General features: G+C 44.7%; 1 protein-coding gene across 1 annotated transcript in view; it reads left to right on the top strand.

Moving 5' to 3' along the window:
- F13A1 (coagulation factor XIII A chain) overlaps positions 1-14,007 on the top strand; it is a 141,023-nt gene that overhangs the window by 88,797 nt on the left and 38,219 nt on the right. The window contains exon 9 of the mRNA XM_069562899.1: positions 12,522-12,625. Within this exon, the coding sequence (XP_069419000.1) occupies positions 12,522-12,625 (104 nt within the window). The remainder of the gene's footprint in view (positions 1-12,521; positions 12,626-14,007) is intronic.

Consider the following 14,007-nt stretch of genomic DNA (forward strand, 5'->3'; position numbering starts at 1 on the left):
CACTCCTTCATGGACGATCTCAAGAACCTCTGACCCTTTGCCCCCTTCCCGAAGGGGCTAATGCCCCCAAGGCTGCACGTTCACGGGAGGCTGATGGACTGACTACTGTCTGGGGCCGGGGTGGGTTGCTCTTACCATCCGCACCTCTCCCGCGTCTCCACCTGCCAGGCACTGTCCAAGCCCAGGGGCTCGCTCCTTTAGGACTAACCCACCCCTCACTCAGAGTTGCAAAGATCCCAACAGTCACCAGCGTCCAGAGGCCCTCTTGGAGACAACAGCTTTCTAGACCCTGGGACTCCTTCCAGCCCATCCAAGCCTCATGCTACAAGTGTCCCCTTCCATTCTACTCACATTCCTGGGGAAAGTCTTCATCTCTAAACAGTGAGTTCCAGGTGGGGTTGGTGAACGCATGTGCTACTCGTGCCATCGGGGTGTGAAGAGAAGGGTCTGTGTACCTGTGTGCTCACCTAGGCCCTTGAGCCACCCATCTGCTTCCCAGAGGCCAGCTGATAGACTAGCTGTCAGATGTAGAAAATGGCATAGCTCAGAGGTTAAAGCATCTCATGATATTAAAGATAATTGGAAAGATGATGAATGCTAAAACATTAGCAAGAGTCTTTCCTTTATTACCTTTTCATTTGAAATTAAGTAGGTTTGATGAAACTGGCTTTCTCAATTTAATTTTTTAAAAGAATTGTGAGTTAGCAAATTTGTATTTATCAATTTCAGCTCAAAGTTGGGACAATCTAAGAACTAGTCAGTGACTCACATGGAAAGAAAGTATAGTTTTATTTTGCTTTTCCTTGGGATCTCATGGAAAAACACCAACCAGATCAAGTCAACCTGCTCTTATAATTTTCTTTCCTCTCTTTCTCTCCATGGCTCAAGGCAATATGATTAGCTCTGCCACCAATTAGCTGAGTGACTTTGGGCAAATTGCTTGAATTCTCTGGGCCTTAATTTTCTCATGTGACTTTGAATTTAACGAGGTATAGGGTCACTTCCAGTATTCTTGCCTGGAAAATTCCATGAACAGAAGAGCCTGGTGGGTTACCATCCATGGGGTCACAAGATTCAGACGGGACTTAGCAATTAAACCTCCACCACCACCAGCTCCAAAATGAATACTTTTTGAATGAATGTCACTGTTCTTCCAGCCAGGCCTTTCTTCCCACGGTCGGTAGTCTCTGCCACAGGAACCCTACTCATCTGCACAGGCCAGGCTGGGATCCACTCACACACGTGTAGGTGCTGCTTTGCAAACTGGCTCCCCAGGAAAAAAAAGACACAGAAGTCAAGCACGCCACAGAAAATTTCTGTAATTCTTTGGCTGGCCTCAGACCATCTGCTTCTTACAAAATTAAAAAAAAAAAAATCCTAACTTCCCTCAATACTTTTTGGAAAGAGTACAGTTGTTATTGTTTGTTTTCCACTCCAAATGCAAAAAAGAAAAAAAAAAAACACCTCTGCTGCAACGGATAGTGTCAAATCTATAAACAAAGCTCTTTCTAAGCAAGTTTTAGAGCAGAAATTCAGCAGCTTTCCTGCTGGGGAGCCAGCCCTGGATGGAACACAACCCCACAGAGCCTAATCTCGTTGGTCTTGTACTTGCCTGCTGGTTTGCCCAGCATAGGTGCATTTTTGATGTTCAGACTGATACACTCTTTTTTTTGAAAAAAATGCTTTTACTTTGTATTGAGGTATAGCTGATTTACAAGGCTGAGATAGTTTCAGGTGAGCAATGAAGGAATTCAGCCGTGTATATGAATGTATCCGTTCTTCCCCTAGCCCCCCTCCCATTTAGGCGGCCACGTAACACTGAGCAGAGTGCCTTGTGCTGTCCCGTTCTAGCCCATTATCGAGTCTAAATGCCCCATGTACCTGTCCATCCCAAACTCCCTAACTCCTTCCCCCATCCTTCCCTCTGACAACCATAAATTTGCTCTCTAAGTCTGTGAGTCTCTTTCTATAAGTCAGTCTGGTTTTGACCCCTGTTTGGGGAACTAAATCCCACGTGCTGCATGGCCAAAAAATATAAACAAATATTTTAAAAAGAAAATCTTTGCAGACTGATCCACTTTGTATGTTGTTTTTAGAAGCTCAGTGTGTTCTAACTAGTGGGACTTTCCATTGTTATATTGTAGTTGAGTTTTAATCGTGATATGCAAAAAGAATTATCCAAAAATGAATTCCAAGAAAAACAGAAGAAAAATTCTGAATGTAAGCCAAACTGCTTATGATGCGTAGAGTTCATAAAATTATCTTGTGATGTATCCAAGTTACCAGTCTTGAACTGCTACCAAAGTATTTATTTTCAAATAACTTATCGAGTTAACCACACTCTTGTCAGCCAAATTATTTTTGGGAAAATTACCTGGAGCTAGATCGTGAGAGCTGTCATTTGAGACTAAGAATATATGCTGTGAATCCACTCCAGAGTCTCAAAGGGAGGACTGAGAAACTTATCTGCCACCTCCAAGAATCAAAATAGCTCCCTCTTATGGAACGCTTTCTTTGTGCCAGGACCTAAGCTAAGTGGGTGACATGTTTTGCTACTAAGTCATTTAATCCTTTTGACAACCCAACAGGAGAATGGCTATTATTGTCCTCACTTCTAGAGGAATAAATCGAGGCACAGTAACTTAACCATGGTCATCAGCCTGTAGCCTCCATGATTTCTGGTTGGAAATCCTGTTTAATTCTATTGATAATCCACCGTACATAATAAATCACTGTTTTGCGTGCTGTATTCCAAGCCGTCTCTGGCTTCAGCTTTTGACAGTTTGACTCTGAGGCATTTAGGTACAGATCCCTTTGAATTCATTCTCTTTGGGTCTTTTAACTTCTACGGTGTGTATATTACTATCTATCATCAAATCTGGAAAAGTTATCAGCTATTACTTCTTCAAATATTCTTTCTGCTTCTTTCCCCTCTTTCATTTCCTTCCGAGAGGCCCATTATGTGTGTGTCCCACGTGCCTCGGGGCTCTGTTCATTTTTCATCATATATTTCTTCTGTCATTCAGACTAGACCATTTCAGTTAACTTCTCTTCAAGGTCACTGGGTCTTTACTCTTTCTACCTGCTCAAATCTGCTTTCGAGACCCTCCAGTGAATTTTTGAAATTTTTATTCCAGCCGCTATACTTTTCAGCTCCAGAAATTCTATTTGATTCCTATCCACAATTTTTGTCTCCTCATTGATATTGTCTGTTTGGTTAGACATTGCTTTCAAAGGGCTGCCAAACAGGTTAATAGTGATAATTCATTTGCTGAAGTTTAGGGAGTGCCAAGCCCATTTTCTCTTCTTTTTGTTCTTTGATAAGCTGCACGTTTTTATAGCCACCGTGGCTGTAAGGGTGTTCATGTTCAAGACTACCGTGGAGCTACAGAGAGAGGAGTAGAAATAAGGGAAATTAAAACGCCCCACAACTCACAATTCTTACTGAGATTCTTTTGTTTTTGTTGAGTAAATCCTCCCTATATTGTTGCAAATCTTTGGTTCATTTCCAGAGTTCTGGAGAAATTGGTTTTGATCATGTTTGTTACGATTTTCCTTATTTTCATGAAGGAGTAGATTTTTGGAAGCCCTTCCTTTGCCATTCTGGGAGTTTTTCTCCAGAGCACACTTTTAACCACTGTACAAGTGGTTAGAAATTTGGGGCATACCAGACCCCTGGAGGGTTTTACATTCTGTAGGAATAGTTTGGAGGCGGGCATGGCAACTCCTACGGTATTTTTGCCTGGAGAATCCCCTGAACAGAGGAGCCTGCGGGTTGCATGTAGTCCACGTAGTCACGAAGAATCGGACATGACTGAGCAACTAAGCACAGCACAGGAATAGTCTGGGATCTAAAACCATCTTCCTGACATGCATCTGCTGAACTACAAATTATTTTATGTATTTTTTATTTCATCAAGTCTTCTGTACATTATAAGGCATTATATTATCTTTTAGGACTTGTGTATATAAATCTGCGGACTTTGTTTCAGTATAATAAGTGGGGTGTTACGAAACATTTGTTTTAAAACTAGGAAGGTACACTAATTTTTGAAGGTTGAAAACCGCTGCACAGGACTCTCCCCGCCCCTTCCTTTCATATTTCTGTCCCAGTCCTGCAGCAATAATGTCTCCAACGTTATCTCCTAAATACTTGTTCTACTCAGATCCCACGTGAGAGTGACAAAGAGGGGATTTGTGAGGCAAAAAATGAGAGAGCATCACAAATGCTTCTCATGAGATTAGAATGAAAGAAGGAAATGGAAGCCATCTGATAAACCGCGTAGAAAGCACTAAGGTATCTTTCACAACAAAAAAATGTCATGTTTGGTTAGTCATAAATTCTGCTTAAGAGAGTCATCTTATACACAGACCAAAGGTTACCAGTTTTCAAATAATTAAAAGCTAATAAAATATGTACCACCTAAGCTATACTGAATGGAATTTAATTTCTTTTGATGATTAATAAGGCCTCTTGAAAAACTTCATATAAATATGAGTTTTCAGTATAGCATACGCATAAACAGCTGTATAATGGAAAAAAAGTAATTTTGGTAACGACTAAGACTGTTGGCTGTATTTTTTAAAACTCCTTTCAATAATTATGGATAAGCTTGCTCAGAATTTATTATAAAAAGCTTTTTAGATGTTATTCTCAAAATCCAGTCTCTTCTCCATTTTCGGCAGGAATATTAATTGATAATTTGCTATGCAAGAGAGCAGTAAAGGTGTCCAGGGTCGTAGTAAACCCACCAGAGGGAATTCAGCAGAATGACAGAGGCCCTCCTGCTAAGTAGTGACGTCAGATGTGGCTCCTGAGTGGGTGGTGTCTACCTCCTGAACATTTGGGAGGTTCCATTTGGTCTCTTCCATTTCTGGGGCCACAGTTAAAAAATAAAACAGATAATCAAGAGGGAAAACTATCAAAAGAGGAGAAAAAATAAAATTTACATGATTATCTCCTAATGTCCTAAAAATCATTGCTAATAAAGCTGCTGCAAAATTCTCTCCATAAATATTCAAGATCTCAGTACCTGGGATTGAGAAGAGAGGGGAAAGGCTATATACTTTCAAGACTTAGGCAAAACACATTTCCAGGAGAAGTTGTAAGCAGAAGCAAACTTGCTGAGTATTAGCACACTGTATGTGTAACTGAATACATATGGGCTGGCATTTATCCAGTAGAGCCTGGGAGGACCAAACCAGCGTTTAGACCATACCAACTTTCTGACTGGTTCACATTCACTTCCATTGAGATGGTGATGCTATCTAACCATCTCATCTTCTGCTGCCCTCTTCTCCTTTTGCCTTCAATCTTTACCAGCATCAGGGGCTTTTCCAGTGGTCAGATTCTCAGGAGATAGTGGAGGACAGGGAAACCTAGCATCCTGCAGTCCATGGGGCACAGAGAGTTGGACATAACTTAGTGACTGAACAACAACATTCTGATCCATTGCAGCTTCCAACTGGCTTACATCTGTGTCTGAGCAATTATTACCTGTTTTAATTATCGCCCCTACTATAACTGCACCTCATAATTTCGTTTTGGTAGTTACAGCGCATCCCCAAGGCCATGCCATCTTCAGCCCCCTTGACTGGGGCCTCATGCTGCATCAGGGGCCTCCCTGGTGGCTCAGCTGGTAAAGAATCTGCCTGCGATGCGGGAGACCCGGGTTCCATCTCTGGATTGGGAAGGTCCCCTGGAGAAGGGAAAGGCTACACACTCCAGTATTCTGGCCTGGAGAATTCCATGGCCTGCACAGTCCATGGGGTTGCAAAGAGTCGGACACGACTGAGCGGCTTTCACTTGACTTCATGCTACTTCAGATGGTGCTTAAACTGCAGCTTCTTAATGAGCATCGTAGGATTCCTTCCCTGTGTATAACAAGCAAAACCAAACACCTTCATTGCTTCTCTCTTTTCTTGATGGGTGATTTGTTCCTCCTGGGCATATTGGCTTGACCTCCACCCAGTTGGACTTTTGGGAGCCTTTGGTGGACAAGACCCCAGAGGAACTCAAAATGCCCCTCTTGGTTTTAGCACTCCAGCATCCCCTAACCGTGAATAGCTGCATTGGTAGAAGCGCGGTTCCCCCAGCTCCACAGAAGATCCCTGAAGCATGCTGCTTCCTCTGAATAACTCCCCTCTGTTGCTGGCTTCATTACCTTTCCCAACTGACAAGGACTTTCTTGATCCAGACTCTTATCTCCACTTTGGAATGTCTTGTAGACAAGCCTCAGGGTCAATCAACTTGTCTCTGCTTCTCTCCCACAACCCCCAGCCCATCCCACGCCTTCATTATTGGAATGACCAGACGTCAGCAAGTCCAAGATGTGTGGCCATTATTGTGATCAGTATCACTGCCTGTTAGGAGTGTATCAGCAGGGCTGGAGAGGGGGTGTGTGTGTTATTCGCTCAGGCGTGTCCGACTCTTTGCAACCCCATGGACTGTAGCCTACTAGACTCCTCTGTCCATGGAATTCTCCAGGCAAGAATACTGGAGTGGGCTGCAATGCCCCTCCTCCAGGGGATCTTCCCGACCCAGGGACTGAACCTGGGTCTCCCACATTGCAGGCAGATTCTTCACAGTTTGAGCCACCAGGGAAGAGATGAGGGTATGCCCTCATCTCCTACAAACACAAATAGTTTGCAAGACAGACCAGTAGCTTTTTTTCCACCCCCCTGCCATTTTTCAAATGAATTCAAATACTTGGTTTACATTTGAAGTTGGTCCAAGACATCTCTTCCAGGGCTTTCTCTCGATCTTATTTGTGCTCTCCCTTGAGCCCTAATGAAGCTGCAGAAACAGAATTGCAATCCCACGTCTCTTTCTTTTTAGGGAAGAAAACCTTTTTGCACAGATTGCAGAAAAGATGACCCTGTGGAATGTTTAAGCAGTTAGCCAAGTTAAAGGCAGTAAAGGACACCTTGCTTAAACTATTCACTCCATTTGAACAAACAGCACGCAGAGCTCAGAAGCCCATCTTGGTCTCAGCTGTCTTTTTGGTCCACTTCTGCACCCTCCCACGAGCTCTCGTCACTCTAGATGTGACCTTAGCCAGTTGGAACCAGGACAGATTCTGAACTGTGTTCTTTCTTCTTTAATAAAATGTTTGTTTTCTTTTTCTGTATATATTTATTACAAAAATTTCAAATGTTGCAGAAAAAAGTATAAAAATAAGAGTCATCCCCTTTCTAGCTACTCAGAATATTTGCAACACTTTGTTAAGCATTCTTTAACAGGTCCCTTTGCGCACTGTATTCATTTTTTATTGTTGCATAACAAATTACCAGAACCTTGGCAGCTAGAACGGCACACATGTATTATCCAGCAGTCTCTGTAGGTGAGGAGTTTGGGCACAGTGTAGCTGGTCCTCTGCTTAGGGTTTCAAATGATGGCGATCAAGGTAGTGACTGTGGGCCCCTCTGATGCCTGGTGCTCTCTTCCAAGTTCACGCTGACTTCTGGAAGAATCCAGCTCCTTCCCACTGCAGAACTCGGGGAAGCTGCCATTTTCTTCCAGGCCAGTAGGGGAACGTATTTGCTGCTTCAGATCTCTGGTTTGCTCTGTCTCAGACCTCTAGACCCAGATTTAAAGGCTCACGTGATTAGGTCAGGTCCACATGATAATCTCCTTTTTAATTAACTCAAAATCAGCAGATTAATTAGCTTAATTACATCTGCAAAATCCTCTTTGCCAGGTAAAGTAACATAACCCCAGGAGTGACAACCCATCCGATTCATAGACATCACCCATATTCAAGGGGGAGGGATTCATACAAGAGTGGGGCTCACTGAAAACTCTGCCTTCCACACAAACGGACATCCCCAGTGAACACTATACTTTGTGTTCTGTAGTGTGATTTTTAAAGTGGATATGCCCTGGTTATTTTTTTTCCTACCTAATAAATACAGATCAGATTTTTATGGCTGAAGAGTGTTCTACTTTGTGATTTAAAATAGTTAATTGCATATTGGATGGTTTCTGATTTTCCTTCTTAAAAATTATGGATGGATAAACATCCTCATATACATGTCTTTGCATCTGCTTGATTATTTCCTATGCACAGTTCTAAGGAAAGGGCTTAACCAAATCAGAGAATAAACTAAGCCAAGGGTCCTCCAGCAGGGCACGGTGCTGCTTTGCGAGTGAGGATTGCTTCAGGAGAAGACCTCTGTGTCCTTTGCACCTATACCACTGAATCATTATTGATAGCATCCTTGAAAGGAGTTCTAGAAATTACTAGCTGCCACTGCAGGAAACATACAGGAAGTGACATAAAGAAACAATGTGCTTTTCGCTTCTCGCCTCCATCGTTATCTGCCCAAAGAAGTCCTTTTCAATTTGATTAAATAATTCTCAACAAAACAGGGGCTTTATGTTAATGTCTACCTGCTTCTTTAGAAAGATGCAACACGGATATTAGATCACAGAGAAGGTTTATAATCTTTTTAACTTTAAAAGGACACTGCATATTTCGACAGTATAGTGGAAAGTCGGGTTCCAAGTGAAGGCTATGAGAAAATACAAAACCGTGAATCTTAAAAACAAACAAAGATTTAATGATGCCTGCCTTGCTGAAAGATCCTCTTGCCTTTCAAGAAAACAGTACCTGGTGAGCAGCTGCCAAGGGCCAGATCTGGTGCTGGGAATGTGATGGTGAACAGGCAGGCCACACCCCTAGAATGAACCCAGCACTCTGACAGTGCATGATGAAACTGAAAGGTGTATTTATCTAGATAGAGATCTAGGTTAAAAAGCTCTAAAATTAAAAAAAAAGACTTTCCAGGAAGCATATCTATTTCTAACCTGGATAGAGGTAGATGGAATTCAGCCATGTCCGTAAATATTAGTTCCTTTCGCAGAGGAACGTGAGATGTGAAAGGCAGGCATGTGTACCCAGAAGTGCTGACCGCCCAGACAAAAAGGGGCCCGCCGTGGCGTGGTGGGCCATTCCTGAGCGGAGAAAGAGGTGTGACGGGACAAGGCCTGCGGCCACAGAGGGTGCAGCCCTGCGGCTGCCCGTGTCCACTCTGGGAGCCCAGCTACTGGCGTTTCCGCCTGCTGACCAAGGCCCAGCACCTCCGGAACACAGCGAGTCACCTTCACCTCGGCCACTGCTACAAGTTCCTGGCCCTCTTATTAAACTCTTCCACCTTAAACACACCTTAACCTTCCGCCTTCCGTCCTGAAACTGGAAGAGATGTGAGTAGCTAATGAGATATTTTACTCAGGGAAAAGAAGCTCTCCCCCCATTTCCTGGTCGTTTGAAAAGAAAGAAAATCCTCAAGGCAAAGTCTTTACCTGAGGTTTGAGAACAACACTTACATCTTGTTCAAGGCTAACCTGGCCCCGGTATTTGAATTTAAAATAGGAGGTCTGGGGCCTATTAATCTGGGGCGGTGCTGGGGAAAGCCGGGCTGCGAATCACTGCAGGCTGTGCAGGACGCAGGCCTCTCTGCCTGCTGGTGTTTAACCTTCACCATCTGGAGGGAGGCTCGCGTTGTTTAATACGTGCTCACGGTGACCTTCCTTCCAGCTTCGGAGCAAAGACAGGGGCTCTCAGGTGAGAGCTGACCCCAGGCCCCCGCCCCAAAGCCCCACACCCCGCACCGTGACTGTGACCTCCATCTGCGCGTCCCTCCCCGGCAGGCAGTGACGCGCTCCCTGTATTTGTCCATGGCGCCGCTCTTGACCTACACCCCCTGCACCTTTGGTATCTGAGCCTCTTTTGATTCCATCTCTCCCTTTATTCTGCCTTACTCTCGCTCCCTCTCTGCCCACTGGCTCCTCCTCCGTAGACACAACACTCTCTCCTAATGGAAGAATAATCAGAACAATCTTCCTGTGTTGCGCTGTTTTCCAGGCACTGGCCTGTCTTCTCGTCTTCCACTTACAACCCGAGTCACTCTTGGGGTAGAACTCGACTCAGCGCGTCTCCCCGCCCACACCCTCCCCACCTGGCCTTTTCCTGGTCACTCCCCTCCGTCCACAGTAAAGACGCCCCCTTTAAAGTAAGTAAAGGCTCCCTCCTTGTCAAATCCTGAGTGTCATCTGTGTGTATAAAGATGCCTCTTGGGTTTCATCCTTAGGGTTTCTCACAGGCCCTGAGTCCATCATCTCCCAAATGAACCTGTCACCCACCCAGCACCCGGCCCCTACCCCCGACACAAACCTTCTCTTCCTCCTCCAGAGGTCTCGGTAAACAGAACCATCACACTCCCTGGAAATCGGGAAGCTTCCTCACATGCACAGTCCCCTCCTGACAGGTCCTCTTCTTCTCTACAGTAATGGGGAGCTCAGTCCCTAGTCCTCACCCAGCTCTCTCAAGTACAGATTTGCAGATTTAACTGACCCAAGGAGAAAGCCCACATATTCAACTTGAGATAAAAGGGTCTCGCAATCTCATTCTCACCAAACCATAGCTCGGTGCTTCAAAGCGTGGATCCTGTAGCTCTAACTTGCTGTGTGACCTCAGGCAAGATTCTTAACCTCTCTGTGCTTCCGTTTTCTCCCTTGTAAACAGGGGTCAATAATGCCAGCAGCTTTCTCCTGGCATGCTGGGTACATCAGGTGTGCTCATGGACAGTGCCGGCCGCACAGGAAGTGCCGTGTGTACCTGCCAGTCTTGTCATGCACTGCCCACCGCTACCTGCCAACCCCTCTTCCCCCAGATATGCAAACGTGCTACCCACCTGCCACAACAAACAGCATACAGGTCGCCAAACACTCTGTGCCTCCACAACTTGGGTTCTTAGTCCTTTTTTGACCTGCTGAGCTCTCATCTGTCTGGGGGACTCAGCTCAAACATCACTTCGGCTGTGAAGTCGTCCCTCCTGCACCCAGGACTTCCCCACTGAGACCCCACTGGCCCCACCTGAACTTGCCCTCAGTCAATTATTGTTAACGTCAGAGAGTTGCCATGTTTGAGCACTCATCCTGCACCAGGTCTTGTTCCAAGTGCCTTAAGCTTCATGCAGAACCTATGAAATGTTCTAACAGTTGGTTTCTGTCTGTCTCTCCTCCTTGATCGTGGAGTTCCTTACGGACAGGAACCTATGCTTTGATCAGGGTGGGGGTCCAGCACGGTGCCTGCTGCATGACGTGTGTGTGTGTGTGTGTGGTGTGTTCAGTCGCTCAGTCGTGTCCGACTCTGTGAGCCCATGGACTCTAGCCAGCCGGGTCCCTCTGTCCATGGGATTCCTTGGGCAAGAATACTGGCGCAGTATTCTTCCTGACCCAGGGATCGAACAAGGGTCTTTCGTGTTTGCCGCGTTGGCAGCAGGATTCTTTACCACTAGCTCCACCTGGGAAGCCAGTGCATGGTGGGTGGTGCGTAGTTAAATAAATGCTTCTGAGCTGAGTCAATCAAAGATGAGCAGGACTCAGAGAGGGCTGGGAACATGCACGAATCCCTGACACTGAAGGACACTGAGGAAAGGAAGGCTGGTAGCCGGATCCGAAATTCATCAGTGCTATAAACAGAGATGGCTGTAATTGCCTCACGCCACCACTAAACTGCTATTACGATCTGAATATTTTCTGTAGTGCCGACAGGTTAATGTGCTCTCATTTGTTCCCGTAATGTCATATAATTTCAGTCTTTCCAAGGATGTAATCACGCGATTCCTGATGATAGCTTATCCCGTGTTCTTGCTTCATAGGTCCCACACTAAGTCTGAAAGTTCTGCAGGGCCCTGAGCTCAGGGGTTGCTCACCTTTGACAAAACGTAAAGAGACACTCCCCTCGGCCACCTTTTCTTCTTGTTGGACAGGAAATGGAAATTCGCCACAATGTTATAGTTTCTAGGGGGATGGTCTAAGCCCATAAACAAAAGCATTTTATTGCTTAATTGTTACAAAAGGCTGTGCTTTTTATAAGTCTTATATATATATGTATATGGAATTCAAAGATACATGTGTTTCGATTTTAATTAACTTGTCTTCTCTACCATGTCTCTTGAGCCCATAGTAAACTCTGTTTCACTAGGCAGCAGACAATGGGTAAGATTGAAACTGTTTAAGGCATTGATTAGAACCTCTCTGGGTGGCCTTAAAGCTGGGGGGAGAGCCACGTGCCACCATGCGAGTGTCCCCCCCGGGGGTACCAGTGGAAATGGACCTGCCCAGGAAACTTGCATCCAGATCCTCAGTATGTCTCTGGGAGGCTTCCATTTAGCTTAAACCCTTCCAATAATTTATAGGCTTCTGCAGTGGCTCAGCAGTAAAGAACCCGCCTGCAATGCAGGGGACGAAAGAGACACGGGTTTGATCCCTGGGTTGGGAAGATCCCCTGGAGGAAGAAATGGCAACTAGTACAGCAATTATCCTTCAGTTTTAAAAAAAAATTTTAATTAAAAAATAAAAAGAAATAAAGAAATGGAAACCCATCCCAGTATTCTTGCCGGGATTTCCAATTTTTTATAGATAGCATATCCGCAGGATTTTTGGTCCCTTTTTGATTTCCTGGAGCACTGACTGTGACGGAAAGTCTAATCTCACTGGGGTGGTGTTTTCTAAGGAACTACCACTGCTGGAACGAAGCCTGGATGACGAGGCCGGACCTTCCCGTTGGGTTTGGAGGTTGGCAAGTCGTGGACAGCACCCCCCAGGAAAACAGCGATGGTAAGGCTGCAACCTCTCTTTATATTCCTGATCTTTATACTTTGCTTTTATGATTGTGTCTGATGTGTGGGAAACACGCCTGCCTGGTGGAAACCAACATCAGCCATGTGCTTCCTGGACAAGCACAGCATCAACCCCCCGCCAGTCCGGTTTAATCTCATTTCAATGGCTGTCTTTACTCTGATTACTTTGTAACTTTTAGAGGGGAAAAAAAGCATAAAACTTAACATATATAATTCATTGACTCTTGCTTTGATAAGCAGTTTTGAAGACAAGAGGAAAACTATCTGTGTAAGCACTTTCACTTGGCTATAAAGTATATTTCAGCCCTCCCCGACACACAGTGCTAAGATAGAAGGTGGTGAAGAAAATAACTCAGGAAATAATTACAGATCATTCTTTAAATTGCTCTCTTTTCAGAACCTGATTTCTTTCCAGGTTGTGTGATTTCTTTCAAAGCTTGAGTATGTGGATACTCATCTTCTAACTTACAAACTCTGCTAAGTAGTGGCAGCTATGACACCCACCCCCACCTCCAGATTTTTCATAAGCCTCCATTTTCCTTTAATATGATGATAAAAATCAGTGCTATGGGACACTACTTTTATTTCCCCAGGTATTGATGTAAGAAACTGATGAACTGGCAATTAGATCTGGAATGCATGAAGTGCTAATAATACATCCTTTGATGTACAGCCCTTTGTCTCAAAACACTTACATAACTGTGTCCTGGCCTCTAGTGGGTGGAACAGTTCTTAGAGCTGAGACGACCTTCCCGGGTTATAGTCCTCAAATGAGGCTCAAATGGAATTTTACATTTCCTTCCTTTAAAGAAGATATTGATGTCTGCATATCCAGATATACACAAACATTCATTACATACTCATGAGGGAACATTAGCACAATACTGGATTTTGAGAGAGAGTTCAGCACTTCCTGGTGTTCTGGATTATGTCATGACAAGGTATTTGAGTGACTAATGACAGCTAGCCTCTTAGTAACAAGAGAGAGAGTTGGCAAAAATTCAAAACGTTTTGTAAAAGTCGGCTTGGGCCTACTAACTTCCCAAAAGCATGCGGTCCGTGTAGCGTGGCTAGTATCCAGATTCTTATTCCATATGTTAAACTTGACATATGCCCACAATGTCTGAAAATTAAAACAAACAGCACAAGTCCTGGGACATGTCACCGTTTCCAGCATTCCAGATGCCACCTCTAACAGGATAAGCCCTATGTCAGCCGACGGCTCAGCCCCCACACGCTTGTGGCTGTTTATAGTTGGAAGAGTAGATGCAGGAATGGTGTGCCCTTTGCTCTTTTCATGACTTTGGTTTGGGGCTTGCAGAAGCATTTCCACCATGCCCCCCCCTGTTGATGGTGCAT

The sequence above is a fragment of the Ovis canadensis genome, chromosome 20 (assembly GCF_042477335.2).
Source record: "Ovis canadensis isolate MfBH-ARS-UI-01 breed Bighorn chromosome 20, ARS-UI_OviCan_v2, whole genome shotgun sequence".
NCBI lineage: Eukaryota > Metazoa > Chordata > Mammalia > Artiodactyla > Bovidae > Ovis > Ovis canadensis.